The following is a 23,082-nucleotide window of genomic DNA, read 5'->3' as shown; positions in this document are numbered from 1 at the left end:
CAACACCCAAACTGAACCAATTTTAGCCACAGGAGAAAATGTCTCCATATAGTCCACACCATACAGCTGAGAATAGCCCTTGGCCACTAACCTGGCCTTCAATCGCTCCACACTGCTATCAGGAAGATACTTCACTGTGTAGACCCACTTACACCCAACAACATGCTTACCAGGAGGAAGAGCAGTAAGTTCCCACGTGTGATTGTGTTGTAGAGCAGAGAGTTCCTCTTCCATGGCTTGCCGCCACCCTGGGGAGATAAGGGCTTCCTGGACAGTCTTGGGAATGGAAACAGATGATAACAATGATATAAAGTTGCGATGAGAAGCAAAAAGGTGAGCATCTGAAACATAGTGTGAAATAGGATGAGAAGTACAAGTGTGTTTACCTTTCCGCAGGGCAATAGGAAGATCAAGGTCTAAGGGAGAAGAAGCAATGGCAGGATCTGTCGACGAGGGCTGAATTGGAGGAGGGGCCGGTGCTCTTCTGTGAGTATACACGTGTTTGATTGGTGGCCTCTCAGTAGTAACTGGCATGGGAGGTGAATCTGCAACTGGAATGGGAACCACGGGAAGGGGATCCGCAACAAGGACAGGAAGAGGAACTACGTAGGAAGGAAGGAGAAGAAACCATAGTATTCGAGAAAAAAGGAACTGATTCAAAGAAGGTGACATCGGAACACACAAATGACTTATGGAAGTTAGGGTTATAACACTTATACCCTTTCTGAGTCCTTGAGTAGCCAAGGAAGATACACTTAATAGCTCGTGCATCTAACTTGTCTAAACCAGGCCCCGAGTTTTGAACAAAACAAACACATCCAAAGACTCTTGGGGTGAGAGGAAATGGAGACAAGGTGGGAAACAACACCGAGAAGGGGGATTGACTTCCAAGGATGGACATGGGCATCCGATTGATGAGAAAATAAGATGTGAGGACAGCATCACTCCAAAAATGCTTTGGGACATTCATATTAAGCATCAAAGACCAAGCAGTTTCAAGGAGATGTCAATTTTTCCATTCAGCTACACCGTTCTGTTGTGGGGTGTAGGCACAAGAAGTTTGATGAATTATCCCATGGTGCTCTAAGTATTGCTGAAATGGTATTGAGGTGTACTCTTTGGCATTGTCGGAGCGAAGAATTTTAATATGAACACCAAATTGGGTACGTATTTCAGCATAAAATTTTTGAAAAATAGAAAACACTTCACTGTGATCTTTCATAAGATGAATCCATGTCATCCTTGAAAAGTCATCAACAAAAATTACAAAATACTTATAGCCATTGTATGACATCACTTTGATCGGACCCCAGACATCAGAATGAACTAAAGAAAAAGGACTCGAGACACGACTATCAACTCTTGGACTAAAAGAGACTCTATGATGTTTCCCAAGCTGACATGACTCACAATCCAAAGATGAAAGATGACTCAAGGAAGGAACCATCAACTTTAGAGCCTTAAGAGAAGGATGACCAAGTCTGTAGTGCCATTGAAGAGGAGTAAGAGAAGACTGAAAAGCTACTGGAGGGCCACCACCATCAAGGTAATACAATCCACCTGCCTCATGCCCTCCACCAATCTTCATCCCCGTCTTGAGATCCTGAAACACATGAGAAGAGGGATAAAAGGTTATGGAACAATTAAGTGACTTGGTTAATCTACTAACAAACATAAGGTTAAAGGGGAACTTGGGAACATATAAAACAGATGATAAAGACAAGGAGGAGAGATCAACATCACCAACACCACAGATGGGAGATGTAGAACCATTAGCAAGAGTAACTGTTTGAGATGTGGAGGACCGAGAAAGAGAAGAAAATACATTAGGAGTCCCAGACATATGGTTCGAGGCTCCGAAGTCAATAATCCAGGGTGAAGGCTTGGAAGCCAAGCAAGCCATACTTGAATGGGCAAGGGTAGCTGTGTTCTGCTGAGATGTCTGAAGGAACTACTCATATACTGCACGGGGTACACTCACCATCTCCTTTCCAGAAGCACCATTAGATGTGGAGGGAATCGGGTCAGTTTGCTGACTTTTAGTAATTGTACCACTACCCTTAGTCATAGCATGGTTAACCCAAGTGTTGGGTGGACCATGTAAATTATAGCAGAAATTAACCGTGTGCTCCTCTAATCCACAGTGTGTACACATCCTAGGGGCATTACTTCTTCCTTTACCACGACCTCCACTCCGGCCACCAGCACGGTGAAACATGGGACCACCACGGTGGCCACAAACACCACCACCACCTCTATTTCCATGGCCTCCCCCTCTAGTCACCACAAAACTAGATCTGTTTGAGAGAGAAGAATGCTCTATAGACTCAATAGATGTCCTCCTGAGACGGGCAAAAACTTCTTCAAGTGAGGGAAGAGCAGACCCCCCAGTATTTGTGCACGAACAGGCTCATATTCAGCCTTCAAACCCACCAGAAACCTTGTCACATCAAGCTGCTCACGCTGTTGTTGCTGAATCTGAACATCCTGTGTCAGAGGATGATACACATTGAGCTCATTTCGGATATTCCTCAGACTTGCATAGTATTCCTCCAAACTTTGACTGCCTTGCTTCAGATTAAAGTACTCTTGGTACAACTGATACACCCTAGTTGTATTGTCTTGTCCGGAGTACAGTTTCTTAGCATGATCCCAGATTTCTTTAGTTGTATCTAGGAACATAAAGTTCACACTAATTTTTTGTTCCATGCTATTCCACAACCATGTCATTATTTGTGCATCTTCCTGTTCCCAGTCACTAAACCCCGGAGAATCAGAGGAGGGTTTCTCTTATCTCACATGTTTTACTTTTTTCTTGGCCTTTAAAAACACCTTCACAGATTTTGCCCACGACACATAGTTCTCACCATTCAACTTAATAGATGTCATTTGAACATTTAGGTAATCTGGAGGAATCATAACGCTTGTTTTATTGTCATTCCCATCTCCAATCGATGCCATCTTAACTAATTCACCTTCAAATATTCAGCACAACTTCACGCATTCCGCAAAACTTATCTCACTCTCAGCACCACCAACTTCTTCAAATACACATTGCACATCAAATACAAAAACTGAAATCACTCAGTCATTAAATCAAACACCTGTACTGCACACTACAAAACCATTCACACACCAAATACAAGGGCTGAAGTCACTCAGCCATTAAACCAAACACAGAAATCAGTATAAACACCACCACACGACACAAGGTTTCACTTTCAACTATTCAGAATCACCCACACACCATTCAACACAGTACAACCACCACCACACCACTGTTGTCGTGAACTTCAGCAGTCGAAAAACTCTACTTTCAGCACACATATGAGGTAAAAACAGAGAAGAACAAGGCTGATATGCATACTAATCACTTCAAACCTCCACAAAAAAAATATTTTGAACCAAAACACAGCATTTATAGTCTACTATTTGGGCAAAAAACAGAACTGCTCATACCTGTTCACAAACAGCCCTCTTCGTATCACAGAATAGAGGGCATCTAGTACACGACCTCAACGACCACCACCACAGTAACTGGAGGCATACTCACTTCCAAAATCACTAAACAACCACTCCTTTTTTGGCCTCTTGTTGAGCTTCCACTCAGGCTAGAAGAAAATTGAAGAAAGCTGAAATAGTTTGCGGCGAACCCAGGAAGAAGACAAACAGTGAGGAAAGAAAAAAAGGGAAAAGAGGACTTGGTTTTATTGCTCTGATACCATGTGGAATCCCTATTCGATTCTAGGTTAAAGTAGAGAAGAAGAAGAGGAGAAAGAAGAAGAAGAGAAAGAAGAAGAAGAGGGGTTCGGCCAGATTAAGAAAATCAGTCCACCTCTAGCCGACCCACTTGTATTTATGTCCAATAACATAGTTACAAGAAAGACCATATTGTCCCTCATAAGTGATGGGACACATAATTTAAACTTAAATAAAATAGACCTTTCAAATAGATAAACCCAAATGACCAAAATACCCCTGATTTGTGTATTCTAATAGATGGCATTGGAGGTATAGCTTCTAGGTTCTCCATAGCTCTTGAACTTGGTTGGCCTTTGTGACAACGAAAGAAGAAACGAAAAGGAGGAGGATCAGGAAGAGGAGGGAGCTAGACCAGTTTTTCCTCATTCCTACACTCCCCTTGAGGAGAAACAGGGAAAAAAGGCTCAATCTCAAAGAAAGAGACGTCCATGGAAACATAAAACTTCCGAGAAACAGGATTAAAACAATGGTATCCCTTTTGAGTGAGGACAGATTTTGGACAAAACAACGACAACCAAACACACGAGGAGGAATGGAAAGAAGGGGAGCCTTAGGAAAAAGAAGCTGATGTGGGGCTTTGCACTCTAACCGACGAGAGGGCATACGGTTGATGAGATAGGTAGCACAAAGGACAACCTCAAGCCAAAATCGTTTTGGGACATTCATATGGATAAGTAAACCCCGGGCCACTTCAAGGAGGTGTCAGTTTTTTCTTTTGGCAACACCATTTTGTTGTGGTGTTCGGGCATAAGAGCTATAGTGAAGTGAACCACGTGAAGCAAAAAATTCCGTGAGATCACTATGAAAATACTCTTTGGCATTATCTGATTGAAAAATTTGGATTTCAGTTTGAAATTGGGTGAAGATCATCCGCTGAAAGTCTTGGATAATTTTTGGTACTTCATCCCTTGTCCGCATGGGATATACCCATGTATATTTAGAATAATCATCAATAATGGTAATAAAATACTTGTAGCCACTCTTAGATGGTAAAGTAACCGGGCCCCACACATTAGAATGAACAATGTGAAAAGGAAATTCAGATTTATTATTCTTTGAGGGAAAATGAGTTCTACATTGCTTACTCAATTGAGAAGTTTGACAAGAAAAATCTGAAGCTGACACTGACTTAAACAATTCTGGAAACACCACTTTAAAGACTCAAAAGATAAATGACCAAGACGACAATGCCATAAATAGACTTGACTCTTACAGGACTGACTCTTAGACTCTATGACTTGAAGACCAGCCTTATTCTCCAGCATGTAAAGTCCATCCACCATACATCCTCTACCGATTGTCTTCCCCGAGGCCAGATCCTAGATCACACAGTAAGAAGGGAAAAGGTAATTGAGCAGTTTAAGGAATTTGTAATACTACTAATTGAGACCAAATTAATGGGAAATTTTTAGGGACATGTAAAACATCAGAGAGTGTAAGGCCAAAAGGAAGAGAAATGGTTCCTTGACCAGCTATAGTAGTATATGATCCATCAGCTAGTCTCACCTTGTCTCTTCCAGAAAGGAGGTGATAGGTTTGAAAGTAAGAGGACGCACCGGTCATGTGTTTAGACGCTCCAGAATCAATGATACAGGGAGTGTCAAGGGTATGAGATGCTACACGAAAGGTTGTGGCAGAGTTACCTGATGTAGACGCAAATGACGTTGAGGGAGGAGCATCCATCTAACGAATTGCTCTACCATAGAGTTCTAAATGGTCACAGAAGGAATTAATAATATCCTCTCTTGGGTCAGATCTAGAGACGTGAGTCGGTGTCACAGTAGTAATGGGGGGTTGATTTTCCTAAGAGGCCATGTTTGCCATAGTGTTCTTTCTTGTACTTTGCTGTCATGACTTTTTGTTCAGATCTGAACCTTGCTTCTTATTCAAATCTTGAGTCCATTTTGGCTTCCCATGGAGATCCCAACATGTATCTCAGGCGTGTCAGGGTTTCTGGCAATGAGTACACCACAGTTTGTCTTTGTCATCTGCCCTTTTTTGAGAGTCCCCTCTCTTCAAAGTGTTCCCACTACCTGTAATCACACTTCCTTTTTGCTGCCAACCCAACCGCATCCCCTCCAGAACTGTTCATCAAGTTCCTTCTACTTTCTTCAGATTGTACAAGAGCATAAACTTTCTGGACAGAGGGAAGATCCTTGCTACCTAGGATCTGAACTCTAATGGATTCATATGCCAGATTCAAGCCATGTAGAAAGGCAAGCACTCTCTACTGAGATACAAGTTTCTTGTATAATTTTGCATCTTCATCACACTTCCAATCCACACTCTGATAACGATCTAGCTCCTGCCAGACAGAGGTCAAGTCGGAGTAGTACACATAAGACACTTCTCCCCCTGTTTACAAGTGGATGATTCTGCCTGTAATTGATAAATCTTTGCATAGTGACGCAACTCAGAATAGGTTGATTTTGCCTGCTCCTAGATTTCATTTGCCGTTTCAGCCCACATAAAGTTCCTTCTCATTTGGGGTTGCATAGACACTAAAAGCCAGGACAACCATGCTGTTCTCCTTCCATCTGGCGAATGGAGAAGACAGGGAAGCTGTGCTCGATTTCTTCTTTTGGATCTAACAGTTCTGCTTTGATACCATGTTATCAGTGCAGTGATGGAAGAGAAGAGGGGAAGAGAGAGGATAGAGAGAAGAGAGAGAGAGAGCAGAAGAGAAGAGAAAAGATTGAGAGTCAAAAAGCATGTTGGAGGCGCCAACTATTTTGTTATATATACTAGGGCGACAACAACTAAAAAATAAAAGGGTAAAAGTACAATAGTACCCCTGCGGTACTATACTTAGGAAAATACAAGCTTTCAACAGTTATAGTGGGTCTTCACCAAGGTTCAACACTTGGTCCTTATTTATTTGTGCTAATCATAGATGAATTGACTAAACACATTCAAAAGGAGGTCCCACGGTGCCTAGTGTTTGCTGATGACATGGTATTCTTTCATGAAACCAATGAGATTAAATGCAAAATTATGTTTATGGACAATTGCATTAGAAACAATAGGTTTTAAAGTAAGGACTAAAATAGAATATATGCAATGCAAGTTTAATAAATAATAATAAGACTGCAAATCAAGGTACACTTAGGATTGGAGACCAAGAGATAACTCAATGTGACCTCTTCCATTATCTTGGTTCAATAATTCATAGCAAAGGAGAGATTGAGGAAGGATGTCACTCATAGAATTATAGCATGATAGACAAAATGAAGGATGCATCCAGAGTCTTATGTGATACGCGAGTACAACTTCGGCTAAAAGGAAAGTCTATAAAACAATTGTAAGGTCAGCTGTGTTGTATGGAGCAAAGTGTTGGGTAGTAAAGAAACAATATGTACAAAAATGAGTGTGGTAGAAAATGTGAATGCTTAGATTGATGACTGGTAAAACTAGAAGGGATAAGTTTAGAAATGAAGTCATAAGAAGGAACCTAGGGGTAGCCCTAGTAGGTTACAAATGAGAGAAAATAGATTAAGATGATTTGGTCACGTTCATAGAAGGCCATCTACAGCACCTGTTAGAAAAAAGTGACCTGTCACAAGTTGAAGGGGCTAGAAGAGCTAGGGAAGACTGAATTTGTGTGGAAGCAATAAGAAATTATTTAAGTGACCATAGTTTAACAATGGATATAGTGTCGGCAAGATATGATTTGCAGCAAATTAAGAAAGATATGATTTGCTGAAAATTTAGAAAGATTTGATTGATCACAGATTTGAATAAATTTAGGAAAGATTAGATTTGAATAAATTTAGGAAAGATTAGATTTGAATAAAATTAGGAAAGTCATATCCTAGGATTAAGGGAAAGATTTAATCAATCCCTAATTGAGAGAGATTCTAGGAGTAATTGAGAGAGATCCTAGGAGTTTGTCTCTTGTATCTTTTTCTATTTAAGCTGTATGCTCAACATGTTCTTTCAACACATTATCAGTACAGAAGTATTTCTTCTTCTCTCCCTCTTCATTTCTTCTTCTCTTCCTCTTTATTTTTCCACATATAGCATTGAACATAATGGAATGGTGAAACTAGATTCATGTAGCTGACCCCATATAGTTGGGACAAGGCTTAGATGATGATGATGATGAAATAATGGATAGTATTAAAAAAATGATGAGATAAATGTGGATCCACTGAATCCATGATATACCATCTTCTGCTGTGATCACCCCCTTAATGAGAATTGGCAAGTTTGTTACAGATTTCAACCATCCAATATCCTGCAATGGTTGTGCTGACCTTGTAAGCCAATCTTTTTTTTATTGCTAATAAAATTATATTATATCAAATGAATCAGAAAAAAAAGAGTGTGCTATAAAGCAATAGTTGAATATAGAAAAAAAATAATGTAAATTCATTATTTATCATATAATGAGATTGACTAGACAACCAAGATCTATCTGCACTTTCATCAAAATCTCCATTTTATCCTCCTCTTATCTTCTCTTTTCCACTTTTCTTTCCCTTCTCCATTCAAGATATATTAATATTTGTAATTTACATTTTTCTGTGATGAAAACACTGAACCAATGGAAATGTGCATTCTGGTTCAGTTTTGTGTCTATTTGTTTGAGATACAAGTTTCCCTTGAAAAAGAATATAAACATGCATTGAAATTCATGTTCTCTCAAAATTGATGTAAATTTAACAACCTGTGATTGATGTAAATTAGTCAATGACTTGTAGACATTTGTCTAAACAAATGGGTGGAAAAATTTACCCATATTTGTTCCCTGATGCTCCATTTGGAAGGAGTACAAATACAAATATGTCCAGTACAAATACATACTAAATAATACAAAATACATGGTTTTGCACTCTACATATTTGTATTTTTACTCCTTCCAAACTGAGCCTAAACAAACAAACAAGATGAGTACAAACACCAGTGCATGGCTGAACCAGATTTACATTCATGGTTTTCACACCTGTTTTCATTTACTATAATACGTTGCATTTTGCAACACAAGCAAACACAACTTTAGTATCAGAGCAGGAAATAGAAAAGGAGCCTTCTACTCATTGTACATCATTGCAAGCCCTGTTGATGTCATTGGCCATACAGATGGTGTCAAACCATATGGTCAACCATGGTCCTAGATTCTGAGAAGTTTCAGATTTAGGGGAATATTCATGATGTTTTTTTCTTGAATTTTAAGATAGAGATTCTTTAAACAGCCTGGGACTAATGATATGACATATTCAAAGTGGGAGCAGAAAAACATTATGTACATCCTTGGTTATCAAGTTTCATGGAGCCACATAAACTAGAAACTATATGTTCCTAGGCTCCTAGCAACAGCTAAGGGATATGTAATCAAGCATATGAGAACTATTCCTATGTCCAAAACGCCTCCAGGATCTACAAGTTGTGTCATGAAGTGAGTAATCTTAGCGGGAGAAGTTTGTTTCTTTGTACTTCTCTACCCTTCGTGCCATATAAAGAGGAGATTATTTTTATTTATTTATTTATTTGATAAATAACATGATTTCATTAAAACTTTATAAAGACCAAATGTATAATATGAAAACAGAAACAAATGGTTGAAGATTTCTGTTCTAATTTCATTGAGAAGATCTGTACAAATATATACAACTTCTAAGAATCAATCTAAGAGCTATTCTAGGAAACTAACCCACTAATTTAGCCTAAAGAAAAAAAGGAAACTAAATCACAGCCTAAAAAAGGAAAATAATCACAGCCTAAATAAGAAAATAAATAACTAAAAAAAAAGGAAAGATTTTGACTCGGATTCCACAAGGAATAATCCTCGTCATCCCTTTCCAACACTCCCCCTCAAGCTGGTGAATGTATATCAATCATTCCCAGTTTGGATACATTTGTCTCTAACCCGACCCTAAGTAATGGTTTAGTGAGGATGTCTGCTTCCTGTGATCCAGATGGCACATAGGATAGACAAATTTTTCCACTTTCAATCTCTGATTTGATGAAATTTCTGTCAATGCGAACATGCTTCATTCGATCATGTTGAATAGGGTTGTGTACAATCGCTATTGCTGACTTACTGTCACTATACAGTTTCATTGGACTATCAAGTGGAACATTTAAGTCTGACAGTAGTCGTTCAAGCCAAACTAACTCACAAATCCCTTGTGCAATTGCCCTGTATTTTGCTTCTGCACTACTTCTGGACACAACAGTTTGCTTCTTACTTCACCATGTAACAACATTCCCCCAAACCTTTGTACAATATCCTGTAGTAGACTTACTGTCCTTAACCGAACCAGTCCAATCAGCATCTGCAAATCCCTCAACTAACCGGTTATCACTTTTCTTGAACAATATACCCTTGCTAGGAGTTCCTTTCAAATATCTAAGGATCTGATCAATAGCACACTGATGTCTCTCGGTTGGAGCATGCATAAACTGACTAACTATGCTAACACTATAGGCAATATCGGGCCTAGTAAGTGATAGATAGATTAGTTTTCCCACAAGACGTTGATATCTCTCTTTGTTAGCTGGAGGATCATTCTCAGAGATCTTATGCTTCCAATTCTTCTCCAGTGGAGTGTTGGCTGGACGACAACCAAGCTTCCCGGTTTCCTTCAACAGATCTAGGATGTATTTTCTTTGAGAAATGAAAATACCAGTTTTGCTTCTAGCAATTTCCATCCCAAGGAAATACTGAAGTTTTCCAAGATCCTTAACTTTGAACTCAGATTGTAGTAGGCCCTTGAGATTCGTAATCTCATCATTGTCATCACCTGTGATTACCATTTCATCAACATACACAATCAAGATTGATTTTTTTCCATCCCTTGACTGTTTTATGAATAGGGTGTGATCTGCCTGTCCTTGTGAGTATCCAAATCTTTTCATAACTGTGCTGAATCGAGTGAACCATTCCCTAGGAGATTGTTTTAACCCATATAGAGACTTCTTCAATTTACACACTGATCCTGGTTTTTCTTTGTCTTCGAAGCCAGGAGGCAGCTTCATGTAGACTTTGAAGAAAACTGAAGAGAGTAGACCTTGAGAGTTCGGCAATGAGGGTTTGAGAGTGAGAGTTTCGAACCTAACTCTCTCTCAGCACCCTAACACTATTTTATTAAGATAGATTTGAATAATTACAAGGAGGCCCTTAGTTGGGCAAGAATTTACAAAGAACATAATATAGACAGGATGGGCCCAGAATAAGGCCCATTATAGAAAAACATAAATAATGAGAAAGAATAAACAGCCTATGGGCCATTCGGCCCATCTTCTCTACACTGCCCCTCAAGCTGAGCATAGATGTCAATTGAAGAAAACTGAGAAAGGAGAGCTTGAGAGTTCGGCAATGAGGGTTTGAGAATGAAAGTTTCGAACCTACACTCTCTCAGCACCCTAACACTATTTTATTAAGATAGATTTGAATAATTACAAGGAGGCCCTTAGTTGGGCAAGAATTTACAAAGAACTTAATATAGGAGGATGGGCCCAGAATAAGGCCCATTACAGAAAAACATAAACAACAAGAAAGAGTAAACAGCCTATGGGAATGCCTTTGGTGAGAAAATCTGCCAACTGTCCTTCATATGTGATGAAAGGAAGACACACTTCACCCGAAGAGACCCTTTCCCTAATGAAGTGTCGATCAACTTCAATATGCTTGGTTCTATCATGTTGCACTGGGTTGTGAGCAATGTTGATGGCAGCCTGATTATCACAGTACAACATCATTGGCTTGTCATATTCAACCCCAAGTTCTTCCATCAATGATTTTAGCCATAATAAATCAGAAACTCCATGTGCCATGGCCCTGTATTCTGTTTCAGTAGAAGACCGAACAACAACCAATTGTTTCTTGCTTCTCCAAGAAACAACATTACCAGCCACCAAGCTGTAATACCCAGAAGTAGATCATCTGTCATCAATGTTTTCGGCCCAGTCAGCATCGGTGTAGGCTTCAAGTTTCATATGACCATGCTTGGAAAATAGAATACCCTTTCCTGGGCAGCCCTTTAAATAACATAGGATTCTATCTGCTGGTGCCATACGAGTGTCTCGGGGAGCATGCATGAATTGGCTAATGCAACTGACTGCATATGCAATATCTGGCCGAGTCATGCATAGGTACAAAAGTTTCCCAAGAAGTCACTGAAAAATTCCTTTGTCTTCTAACAATGTCCCTTCTGAGGCTGAGAGTTTATGACTCATATCAATAGGAGTAGCAACAGGTCTAGCACCCATCTTTTCAGTTTCAGAGAGCAAGTCAAGAACATACTTCCTTTGGGAGATAAGAATACCATCCTTGGATCAAGCCACTTCTATGCCAAGAAAGTATCTCAATTCCCCAAAATCTTTAATCTCAAACTTTGTATGGAGAAAAGATTTTAGATCATGAATTCCTGAAACATCATTACTAGTCACTACAATATCATCTACATACACAATGAGGTATACTGCCAGAGGTCCACTCCTCTTCACAAAAAGAGTATGATCAGACTGTGTCTGCACATAACCAAAGTTAACAAATGCTGTTCTAAATCTCTTAAACCATGCTCTAGGGGACTGTTTTAGTCCATAAAGGGATTTCTTCAACTTGCATACCTTCCCTTTCATATCAGTTGCATACATCCGTGGATGAAGAGACATATAAACCTCCTCATGTAATTCACCATTCAGAATTGCATTTTTCACATCCAATTCATAAAGGGGCCAGTCAAATTGAGTAGCTAAAGATAGAAGAACCCTCACAAATATCATCTTGGCAACAGGTGCAAAGGTCTCCAAATAATCGATCCCATATGTCTGTGTATAGCCTTTTGCAACCAGCCTGGCCTTGTACCTTTCAATGGTGCCATCAGCTCAGTATTTGATAGTAAAGGCCCACTTGCAACCGATTGGATCCTTCCCTTCAGGAAAATTCACCACTTCCCATGTGTCATTCTTGTGTAGGGCATCGATTTCAGATCTCATAGCATCCCTCCATTCTGGAATCTTAAGAGCTTCTGACACAGACCTGGGAATAGGGTTAGAAGCAACAGAAGAGAGATAGGCAAAGTATGAAGGTGAAAGCAATCTGTAAAAAAGGTGCTTGGAAATGCAGTGTGCAGTGCACTTTCGTTTTCCTTTCCTAACAGCAATGGGAATATCAAGGTCAGGGAAGGATGACCCCAAAGGTGCTGAAACTGTACCTGTTGTCTCATTTGTGACTGGTTGTGTATGAGGCTCATGTATTGTAGGAGGAACAACCTGCACATTTCTAGATCTTTGCCTTTGATACACCTTGGGATTGAGGATAGGACGAGGAGGTAGAGTACTGGGACAAGGAGAATGGAATGACTGATCCACCCTTGATACATTTGAAGGAGAAGCAGACACATCAAGAGACTCAATAGGGACAGGAAGAGGAAGAGCAAACACCTGTGACAAATCCTCCCCCTATGGACAATGTCCTTCTGGAGAGGAACCATAAAAGGGGGAAAGCTCATCAAAGGTGACATCCATTGAGACATACCGAGTGCCAGTCTTTGGATCAAACAACAGTAACCCTTCTGTGTGGGGGAATAACCAAGGAAGATACACTTTTCATATTTGGGTTCAAATTTATGCCTTTGGACACTTGGAACATGTACATAACAGGTGCAGCCAAAGACACGAATAGGAACAGGAAAACGGTCCTTGTCCGGATGAAGGAGATTGAAGGGAGATTTAAACCCCAAAACCCTGGATGGCATACGGTTTATAAGGTAGGTAGCAGTAAGAACAGCATCACCCCAAAACCTTGTAGGAACATGTGAGGCAAATAAGATACTTCTTGCAACTTCAACAATATGCCTATTTTTCCTCTCAGCAACCCCATTCTGTTCTGGGGTCCTAGGACATGAGCTTTGATGAATAACCCCCATGTCAGAGAGATAGCAGGATAGGTTCTTCTCAAAGTATTCTTTTGCATTGTCAGATTTGAAAATTTTAATCCTGGTATCAAATTGGGTTAGAACAAATTGATGGAATTGTCTTACAAGTCTTGGAACTTCATCATGGGATTTCATCAGGAATATCCAAGTGAACCGAGAAAAGTCATCAATAAACAGGATAAAATATTTGTAGCCACCCATGGAGGGTAAGTGGTAAGGCCCCCACACATCAGAATGCACAATATTAAAAGGAAAAGATCTTTCATTGCTCAAAGGATAATTGTTTCTACAACGCTTTGACAATTCACAAGACTTACAATGAAGACTGGACAAACTAATTCCCTTAAACAGTTCAGGGAATAGATGACTCAAGGCAGAAAAAGACAGATGGCCAAAACTACGATGACACAACATAATCTAACAGACTCTGAAGAGACAGATCCGAGAGCAACATTCCCAAGATGATCAGTGCAGTGTCCCGGAGTATCAAGCAGGTATATTCCGTTCGCCTCATGGCCACTCCCAATCACCTTCTGAGACTCCAGATCCTGAAAAACATAGTAGGAAGGAAAAAAGGTTATACAACAGTTTAGTGACTAGGTTAAACTACTTACAGACAACAAATTTGTATTTAGTTTAGGTACATGAAGGGTAGAAGGTAGGAACAAGGAATCCATAGCCTTGATGGTTTCCTTACTAGAGATAGAGGCAAGTGAACCGTCAGCTAAAGTGATTTTATCACGTCCAGGAAGCAAGTCATATGAAACAAACAAGGTAGACAGATTGGTCATATGGTCAGAAGCACTTGAGTCAATAATCCAAGGGATGTTGAGATTACCTGAAGTGGTAGCATGATTGGCAGAAGCCCTTATACCTGAATGAACAAATGCAGAAGAAGCAGAATTTCCTGAAGGGTTGGAAGGAGAGGTCACATCACCCAGCTGACTGATCATCTTCCCAAACTTTTCATATTCTGCTCTCATGGGCTGCCAACTGTGCAGAAGCAGACATCTCTTCACTATCTGGCCCGGCAGCTACATTTGCACTTCCCGATCTTTTACTATCATGTTTTTTCTGAAACCGAATGGGAACAAGATTAGGATGTAATTTCCAGCACTTGTCTTTGGTGTGTTTCGACTTCTTGCAGTACTCACCTATAAATTCTTTCCTTCTTGTGCCACCAGAAGTTCCAGTATTCCCTTTAGGTTTAATCCCCGTATTGGCAAAGTGATCACTAATATCAGCCCCTTGAACCTGGACAGCCCTTCTGCTCTCTTCACTACTCACCAATGCATAAGCTTGTGATAATGAGACACACTCCTTGGAAAGAATATTCCTTTTTGTGAGATCATATTTTGGGTTTAGTCCAGTTAGGAACTCAAATACCCTGTTCCTTTCAACCAATTTTCTGTAGGTCTCTGCATCATTGGTGGTGTCCCAAGTTACAGCTTCTATTAGGTCAATCTCTTGCCATAGAGACTTCAGGGTTGAGAAATATATAGTTAGAAGTTTCTCCCCTTGCCTTAAATTGTTTACATCACTTCTCAATTTATATGCTCGGGCCACATTGAGTTTTTGGGAATAGGTTTCTGCAACACTGTCCCAAATTTCTTTTGCTGAATTCATCCATAGGTAGTGTTGGCTAATTCGTGGCTGCATTGAGTTCACAAGCCACCCAATGACAGTTTAATTTTCTTGCATCCACTTCTCGTAGGATGGATCATCTTCTGGGGGAGCCTTCTTACTCCCGGAAATGAACCCCCACTTTCCTCTACTACATACATAAATCTTTACTGATTGTGACCATGCCAGATAATTAGTTCCATCTAGTTTAACTGTGGTCACAGTCAATAAGGAATCACTTGGAGTCCCCTGAACCAGTCCATATTCAACACCACTTTTGTTTTCAAACTTTGAGGAGTACATCATGTAAACATTTCAAATATGATTTCAGATGACTTCTACAAGTATACTGAATGAGGACAAGCAAGAACAGAGTTCAGCTGACCACAAGAAGGCAACACACTGAGTTCAGCTTTCCACAAGAAGGCAATACACTGAGTTCAGCCTTCAAGAAGTAAACAGAAACTTCTAGGCACTCAGCCGAAGTAACTTTTCAAATCTGGACTTCAAGGTAACCACCAAAGAAATAGCCAAGAAGAGTAAATACCAATTGGTATTGCTGAAAAAGCCTTTTTACAAACACAGTGTGGGCAATAGAGACAACCCCACTGTCAAAAAAGAAAAAAAGGCCTCAAGAACAGTTCGTACAACCCCCCAAAACAGCCAAATATAAGTAACAATCCACAGCCTTGTTACAAGGATGTTTCGGCAGTTTTGACAGTCCAAGAAGGAGTGAAAACAGCCCAGAAATTTCTGGGTTAAACCAGATTCAATGGCAGCCGAAGGTAGTACAGAACAACCAGAGATTTTCGGACACTTCAACAATCCAAACACAACCGAAAGTAATACAGAACAACCAGAGATTTTAGGACACTTCAACAGTCCAAACACAGTTGAAAGTAAAACAGAACAACCAGAAAACTGAGCACAACTTACAGTTCGAGCTTCAAAATAGAACCAAGCTGTTCCCCTTCCTTTTTTTCTTTGATTCTTCCTGGCCACCGAACCACTTCTCCAAGAGATTCTAGTCTTGGGTACTTCCAATGACCTCCAAGAACCAGGCAATACGAGCCTAAGCTTCCAGCCCTAGAATATTGAAGTTCAGGTATGCTCTGATACCACGAAGAAAACTGAAGAGAGGAGAGATTGAGAGTTCGGCAATGAGGGTCTGAGAATGAGAGTTTCGAACCTACACTCTCTCAGCACCCTAACACTATTTTATTAAGATAGATTTGAATAATTACAAGGAAGCCCTTAGTTGGGCAAGAATTTACAAAGAACTTAATATAGACAGGATGGGCCCAGAATAAGGCCCATTACAGAAAAACATAAATAACAAGAAAGAATAAACAGCCTATGGGCCATTTGGCCCATCTTCTCTACATCAATCATGCCAAGCTTGCTAGTATCATGCTGAAGTTTTGCCTTGGGTGAGAAAATCTGCCAACTATCCTTCAGATGTGATGAAAGGAAGACATACTTCACCCGAAGAGACCCTTTCCCTATTGAAATGTCGATCAACTTCAAAATGCTTAGTTCTATCATGTTGCACTGGGTTGTGAGCAATGTTGATGGCAACCTGATTATCACAGTACAACATCATTGGTTTGTCATGTTCAACCCCAAGTTCCTCCATCAATGATTTTAGCCATAATAATTCAGAAACTCCATGTGCCATGGCCCTGTATTCTGCTTCAACGAAAGACCGAGCAACAACCGATTGTTTCTTGCTTCTCCAAGAAACAACATTACCAGCCACCAAGCTGCAATACCCAGAAGTAGATCTTTTGTCATCAATGTTTCCGGCCCAGTCAGCATCGGTGTAGGCTTCAAGTTTCATATGACCATGCTTGGCAAACAGAATTCCCTTTCCTGGGGAGCCCTTCAAATAACATAGGATTCGCTCTGTTGCTGCCATATGAGTGTCTCGGGGAGCATGCATGAATTGGCTAGTGCAACTGACAATATCTGGCCGAGTCATGCATAGGTACAAAAGTTTCCCAAGAAGTCTCTGAAAGATTCCTTTGTCTTCTAACAACGTCCCATCTGAGGTAGAGAGTTTATGACACATATCAATAGGAGTAGCAACTGGTCTAGTACCTATCTTTCTAGTTTCAGTGAGCAAGTCAAGAACATACTTCCTTTGGGAGACAAGAATCCCATCCTTGGATCGAGCCACTTCTATGCCAAGGAAGTATCTCAATTCCCCCAAATCTTTAATCTCAAACTTTGTATGGAGAAAAGATTTTAGATCATGAATTCCTGAAACATCATTACTAGTCACTACAATATCATCTACATACACAATGAGGTATACTGCCAGAGGTCCACCCCTCTTCACAAAAAGAGTATGATCGGACTGTGTCTGCATATAACCAAAGTTAACAAGTGCTGTTCTAAATCTCTCAAACCATGCTCTAGGGGACTGTTTTAGTCCATAAAGGGATTTCTTCAACTTGCATACCTTCCCTTTCATATCAGTTGCATACATCCCTGGAGGAAGAGACATATAAACCTCCTCGTGTAATTCACCATTCAGAAATGCATTTGTCACATCCAATTGATAAAGGGGCCAGTCAAAGTGAGCAACTAAAGATAGAAGAACCCTCACAAATGTCATCTTGGCAACAGGTGCAAAGGTCTCCAAATAATCGATCCCATATGTCTGTGTATAGCCTTTTGCAACCAGCCTGGCCTTGTACCTTTCAATGGTGCCATCAGCTCGGTATTTGATAGTAAAGACCCACTTGCAACCGAATGGATCCTTCCCTTCAGGCAAATCCACCACTTCCCATGTGTCATTCTTGTGTTGGGCATCGATTTCAGATCTCATAGCATCCCTCCATTCTGGAATCTTAAGAGCTTCTGACACAGACCTGGGAATAGGGTTAGAAGCAACAAAAGAGAGATAGGCAAAGTATGAAGGTGAAAGCAATCTGTAAAAAAGGTGCTTGGAAATGCAGTGTGCAGTGCACTTTCGTTTTCCTTTCCTAACAGCAATGGGAATATCAAGGTCAGGGAAGGATGACTCCAAAGGTGCTGAAACTGTACCTGTTGTTGTTAGACAGTTTTGTATGCCCTTAGCTTCAATCAGAATGATGTACTTTATGAGTTTATTGTAAATGAATAAAGATACATATTTGATTCATATTCCCTTGGTATGTTTCTGTGTAATACCCTTAAACTGGACACTTAATGAGACTCGTGTTAGTTTAGAATGTTCACAGCCAGTGGGTCGGTCTGGGGAGACCTATCCTGACAAGGCTGACACTGTAGTGCCACCAAGTCGGTTGGGGTGGCTTGTCTCAGCTGCCAGGGTGAGACCCTAGGCACATACAGTGTAGGATTAATTGAATCTTTGAACAGGACCAGATTTCCAGTGTTGCCCTGGACCTTGGAGATTGATGGGCAAAACTGGAAAGTTACACCCGACCCCTAGACTCGATTATGATACTACACTAGGTGTCGGATTGGGCTGTCTTTGATGTGCCAATCAGTGAGATCCTTAGCGGGGGTCAAAACCTGGGTATGTTGGGACAGTCCGAGAATTCATCTGAGTGGGTGATCATAGTGACAGGATCAGCCCCTTTGTCGGACAAAGGTAATGATCGGAGATGCACTCTCACTGATGGAAACCAAGACTGCCGGCAGCCGATTACAACCGTTGAGATTTGTTTTGCAAAATATATTTTATATAAGATATAAAAGTATATATGTATGGTTTCTAAATTGTTTGCAAGAATGTTTTAATTCCCGGGATCCATATAAGTGGAGAGTGCAACACTGTTCCTTGCAGCCGAGGGAGAGGTCCTCTCTTGTCGGGCAGTGTATGATCATTATGGGCTGAGAGGTTAAGTGTAAGACCATTGAGGATAATACCTGATGGGCTAATCTTGCATCTGCCCACAGTCCCTGGGTGTTACAAGGTGGCTTGGCCCAGGGACCACTTAGTGTAAGTGTTGGGCCCATAGAGCCCATTTGATGGGTTTCAGGGGGTGCACTGTCATTAACAGTGTATTCGGCCCGGCCTTGTAACAAAGGCTGGGCCGAACCCATGTGGCTGATGTGTAGATCAATGCTTGGGTCCCATGCCATACAAGGAAGCCCAACTGGGCAGCAATTTGGAAGTTTTTTGAGTACATAACCTTAATGGGCCTTAAGCCCATTTCGAACTGGGCTGATTTGATCAGTCATTTAAAGGGGGCGAATTCTGAAGTGGGTCAGCTAAAAGGATTGGGCTTAGACCCTATCCACTCAGAGAGTCCAAGATCTAAATAAGATTTAGATCTGGAAACCTCCTAATTAGATTAGGAGACAGTTGATCTTATCTGCAGATAAGATAAGGGTTATCCCTTATCACTAAGGGACTTCTAACCCAAATATGATTTGGATTAGCAGCTCCTAATCTGATTAGGAGCTGATCCCTTTTGAGATTATAAAAGGGGAAGGGGGCGGCAGCCTACTACACAACATCATCAACAGCATTCTTCTCTTAAAGAAAGAGAGATTGAGAGATTTCCTGCATACTGCGAATTCTCTCCTGCCGCCACCTTCCTGCCATTGCCATTCCTTCAGTTCGACCTCCAGTTCTTGGGAGCAATCAAGATTGGATCTTGATTTCAATCTTTTGTGAAAAGATTGGTTGGAGCTGTACTCAATTCGTCCAGTTGATCCTTACGAAGGATCAAGTTCTTTTGAAGAACGTTGCTGATTCTGCTCCACCCTGCACTGCGCCATCTTCAGTGGGAGCAGATTTTGGATCCTTCCTTGGGCGTGAACACCTCCATTGGGAGATAGTATTTCTCCGTATCAGATATAATCCTCTCCCACTCCTTTTGGTTCAGATCTGGTTCAGTTTATGGTTCAAGATTGATCCTTGAAAATATGATTTTCTAAATGGGGAATACGATTCCCAGTTGAAGGGAGAGATAAAATTTTTGAAATTCGCCCCTTATTCCGCAATCTTTGGGTGTCCATAGGATGGATCTCATCCCTTCAGTGGTATCAGAGCCATGGTTCAAATCTTGAACCAATTTGTTTCAGATCTGAACCTGCGCAAATAGGCAGAAGGTGTTCTACCCGATTTGCGCAGATATGGGTTTTGGGAAATTTGTTCCCAAAATTAATGGGCGAATAATCTGAAATTAATTTTATAAATCTGATTATTATTTAGAATTGTTCTTTATGATTTTCTTGATTTATGGGCTGTTCGTACAAGAGGAGATCGAAATCTTGGTTTGCGCAGGGAACCTGCAAGATTTGCAGTTTCTTGATTTATTTATTACATTTGGTCTGTAAATATTTTTTTTATTTTCTAGACTCAATGTATAGGTATTCGATCTGTTGTAATTATTAATAGAAATAGGATTTCTATTTATTTTAATTATGGATCGAAGATGGCGGCGCAGAAAGGGAGAAATCGCAGAGAAGAAGATTTCGCAGATGGGAGAATCGCTATCTGCGATTTGCAGTTTATGAAACTGCATTCTGTGATCTAACCTCTGTTTTGCAGGATGGATTGTGCGAACAGCCCTGATTTACTGATTGTTGCTTTTCTTTTATCAGTAATTAATTTCAGATTTTTTTTTTTTGAATTAAAGATTTAATTAAAAATCAAACCCTAGACCCATTCGAACCAAGATTGGTTCAAACTGTTTGGACCGAATCTAGGGTTTAATCAAGGCTGAAAGTCAGCCCTAATTTTCCCACTAATGGGCCTAAGGATTGATATTTAATTGAATGGTTAATTCGGCCCAACCTGTAAAGACCCAGTTTTAAACAGTTAAAACTGCTAAAAGCCCACTTAACCCTTAAAGCTATATGGGTTGAACCGTTCGGCCCATATACCTAGATAATGTTAATGGTTAATATTATGGATTTAAAATGGGCTTCAAATGGGCTTTACAGATAATTAATTGATTGGATCAATTTATCCCTGCATGTGTTGTATGGATGTGTGATGTGCTATGTACATGGGCCATAAGTACTTGGCCCATGCTCAATCGACAGTGGCTCTTTCGCACACCATGGCTGAATGCACATCATTGCCATGGTGTCCCTTTTGGTCATTGGATGACCTCCCTCAGTGGTGGGCCCCACACCTCATCATGAGGTCTCGTGCGGAACCCTAGCCGATTTAGGCCCACCAAAATCTGGCTTTATGAAAGTCAGTGGGAGCCACTTTGGTTTGACCTAAAGATAAAACTAGGGCGTAATTATCTGTTCCCTCCAGATAATATGAGTGCATGTGATAGGGAGATTCATATGATGAACTCTCTAAAGGCCTTCCATCATTAGCACGAGGATGGGTCCTTCAGTAATGAGGAAACGCACCAGAAAATGGGCTATCCATTTGCTGTTGGGCTTGTCTAAGTGTTTCATAAGATGATAGGGGCGTCATAGACCGATGTGGGAGGGGCTTCACCAGAAAATGGGAACTCTCTCACGGTACCTTGGCGTTCACGAATATGATGGGTAAGCACTCACTGGACAGAAAGGTTTACCAGAAAACGGCTCTGAACCTTGTCTGACAGAGGCCAAAGGGAAAACTCATATGATGAGTGGATATGATCCTTCACAGAAAGGTGGTGGGGTTATGCAGCTGAAACAGTTGGCCTCATGCACCCTATGTGATTTCCCACATTTCCAGAGACAACCCGTAGTCTCCGTCACTGAGAAAGGAGGGAAATCTCAGAGATGAATAAATGGAAATGGATCGTAGATTAAAATCCATATCTATGAAATGAACATGAATCAAATTAGGTCGTGGACTGATGTTTGCTCTTTTATCAGAAAATGGCAAACGGATCATTTGCAAAGCTACTTGATGATAACAAGTTGAAAGGCCCAAACTATGCTGACTGGTACAGGAACCTTATGTTGGTCTTGACCTCTGAGAGATTGGACAAGGTAGCCAAGAATCCTGCCCCGGACCGTCCGGGAGATAGGGCTTCTGAGGCCCGAAGAAGAGAATACCAAGAATGGGAGGAGAAAAACTCCCTTGCCCGTTGCTATATCATTGCCTCCTTGGACAATCCAATTCAGAGGCAGTTCGATCAGATCGAACTTGCTAAAGACGTATTGGACAGTCTTAGGACAATGTACGAAGAGCAGAATCGTTCTACTCGGCAGAAGGTCTTGAAACAGTTCATGACCGCGCAGATGACCAAGGGCCAACAAGTTCACGACCATTGTCTCCGGATGATGGGGTATATCAACGAACTAGAGGCTCTTGGATCCGGGCTGGATCTGGTGACTCAGATCGATGCTATTCTCAACTCTCTGCCTCCATCCTTTAATCCATTCATCATGAACTACAACATGAACAAGCTGAACGTCAGCTTGCAGGAACTCAGTAATATGTTGCAGAGGGCCGAAGAATTGATTAAAAAGGATGAGCCCATTGCCATGCTTGTTGAAACTGGCAAATCGGGCAAGAAAAGGAAGGCGAAGAGAAAGCCCCAGAAAAAGGCTGCCAAACCCAAGAAACAGAGGAAGGACAAGGCATCAGACGCCTGTCACTTCTGCAAGAAGACCGGCCACTGGAAAAGGAATTGTCCTGCCTACCTGGAATCCAAGAAAGGTAACTTCGAAACTTGTGTTATAGAAACCAATTTATTGGTAGCTTCTGCATCCTGGTGTATTGACTCCGGGGCTTCAACTCATGCGTGTAACTCACTGCAGGGGTTCAAGGTAAGCAGAAGGCTGAGTGAAGGAGAAGTCACACTCTACTTGGGGACTACTGCAACTGTTGCAGCCGCGGCCATAGGAACCGTGGAACTATATTTTAGAGAAGGAATAATTGTACTTAAAG

At 40.9% G+C, this 23,082-nt stretch overlaps 1 protein-coding gene across 3 annotated transcripts in view; it reads right to left on the bottom strand.

The window, feature by feature from the left end:
• LOC104609499 (peroxisomal (S)-2-hydroxyacid oxidase GLO4-like) overlaps window positions 1-23,082 on the bottom strand; it is a 146,430-nt gene that overhangs the window by 27,416 nt on the left and 95,932 nt on the right. For all 3 annotated transcript variants that reach the window (XM_088891203.1, XM_088891202.1, XM_088891204.1), the window contains exon 9: window positions 7,930-7,999. In XM_088891203.1, coding sequence (XP_088747329.1) covers window positions 7,930-7,999 — 70 coding nt within the window. The remainder of the gene's footprint in view (window positions 1-7,929; window positions 8,000-23,082) is intronic.

This window comes from Nelumbo nucifera, chromosome 7, assembly GCF_055504915.1.
Source record: "Nelumbo nucifera cultivar China Antique chromosome 7, China Antique-T2T, whole genome shotgun sequence".
In the NCBI taxonomy this organism is placed as follows: domain Eukaryota; kingdom Viridiplantae; phylum Streptophyta; class Magnoliopsida; order Proteales; family Nelumbonaceae; genus Nelumbo; species Nelumbo nucifera.
The sequence above is the reverse complement of the archived record's forward strand: the minus strand, read 5'-3'. Positions and strand labels throughout refer to the sequence as shown.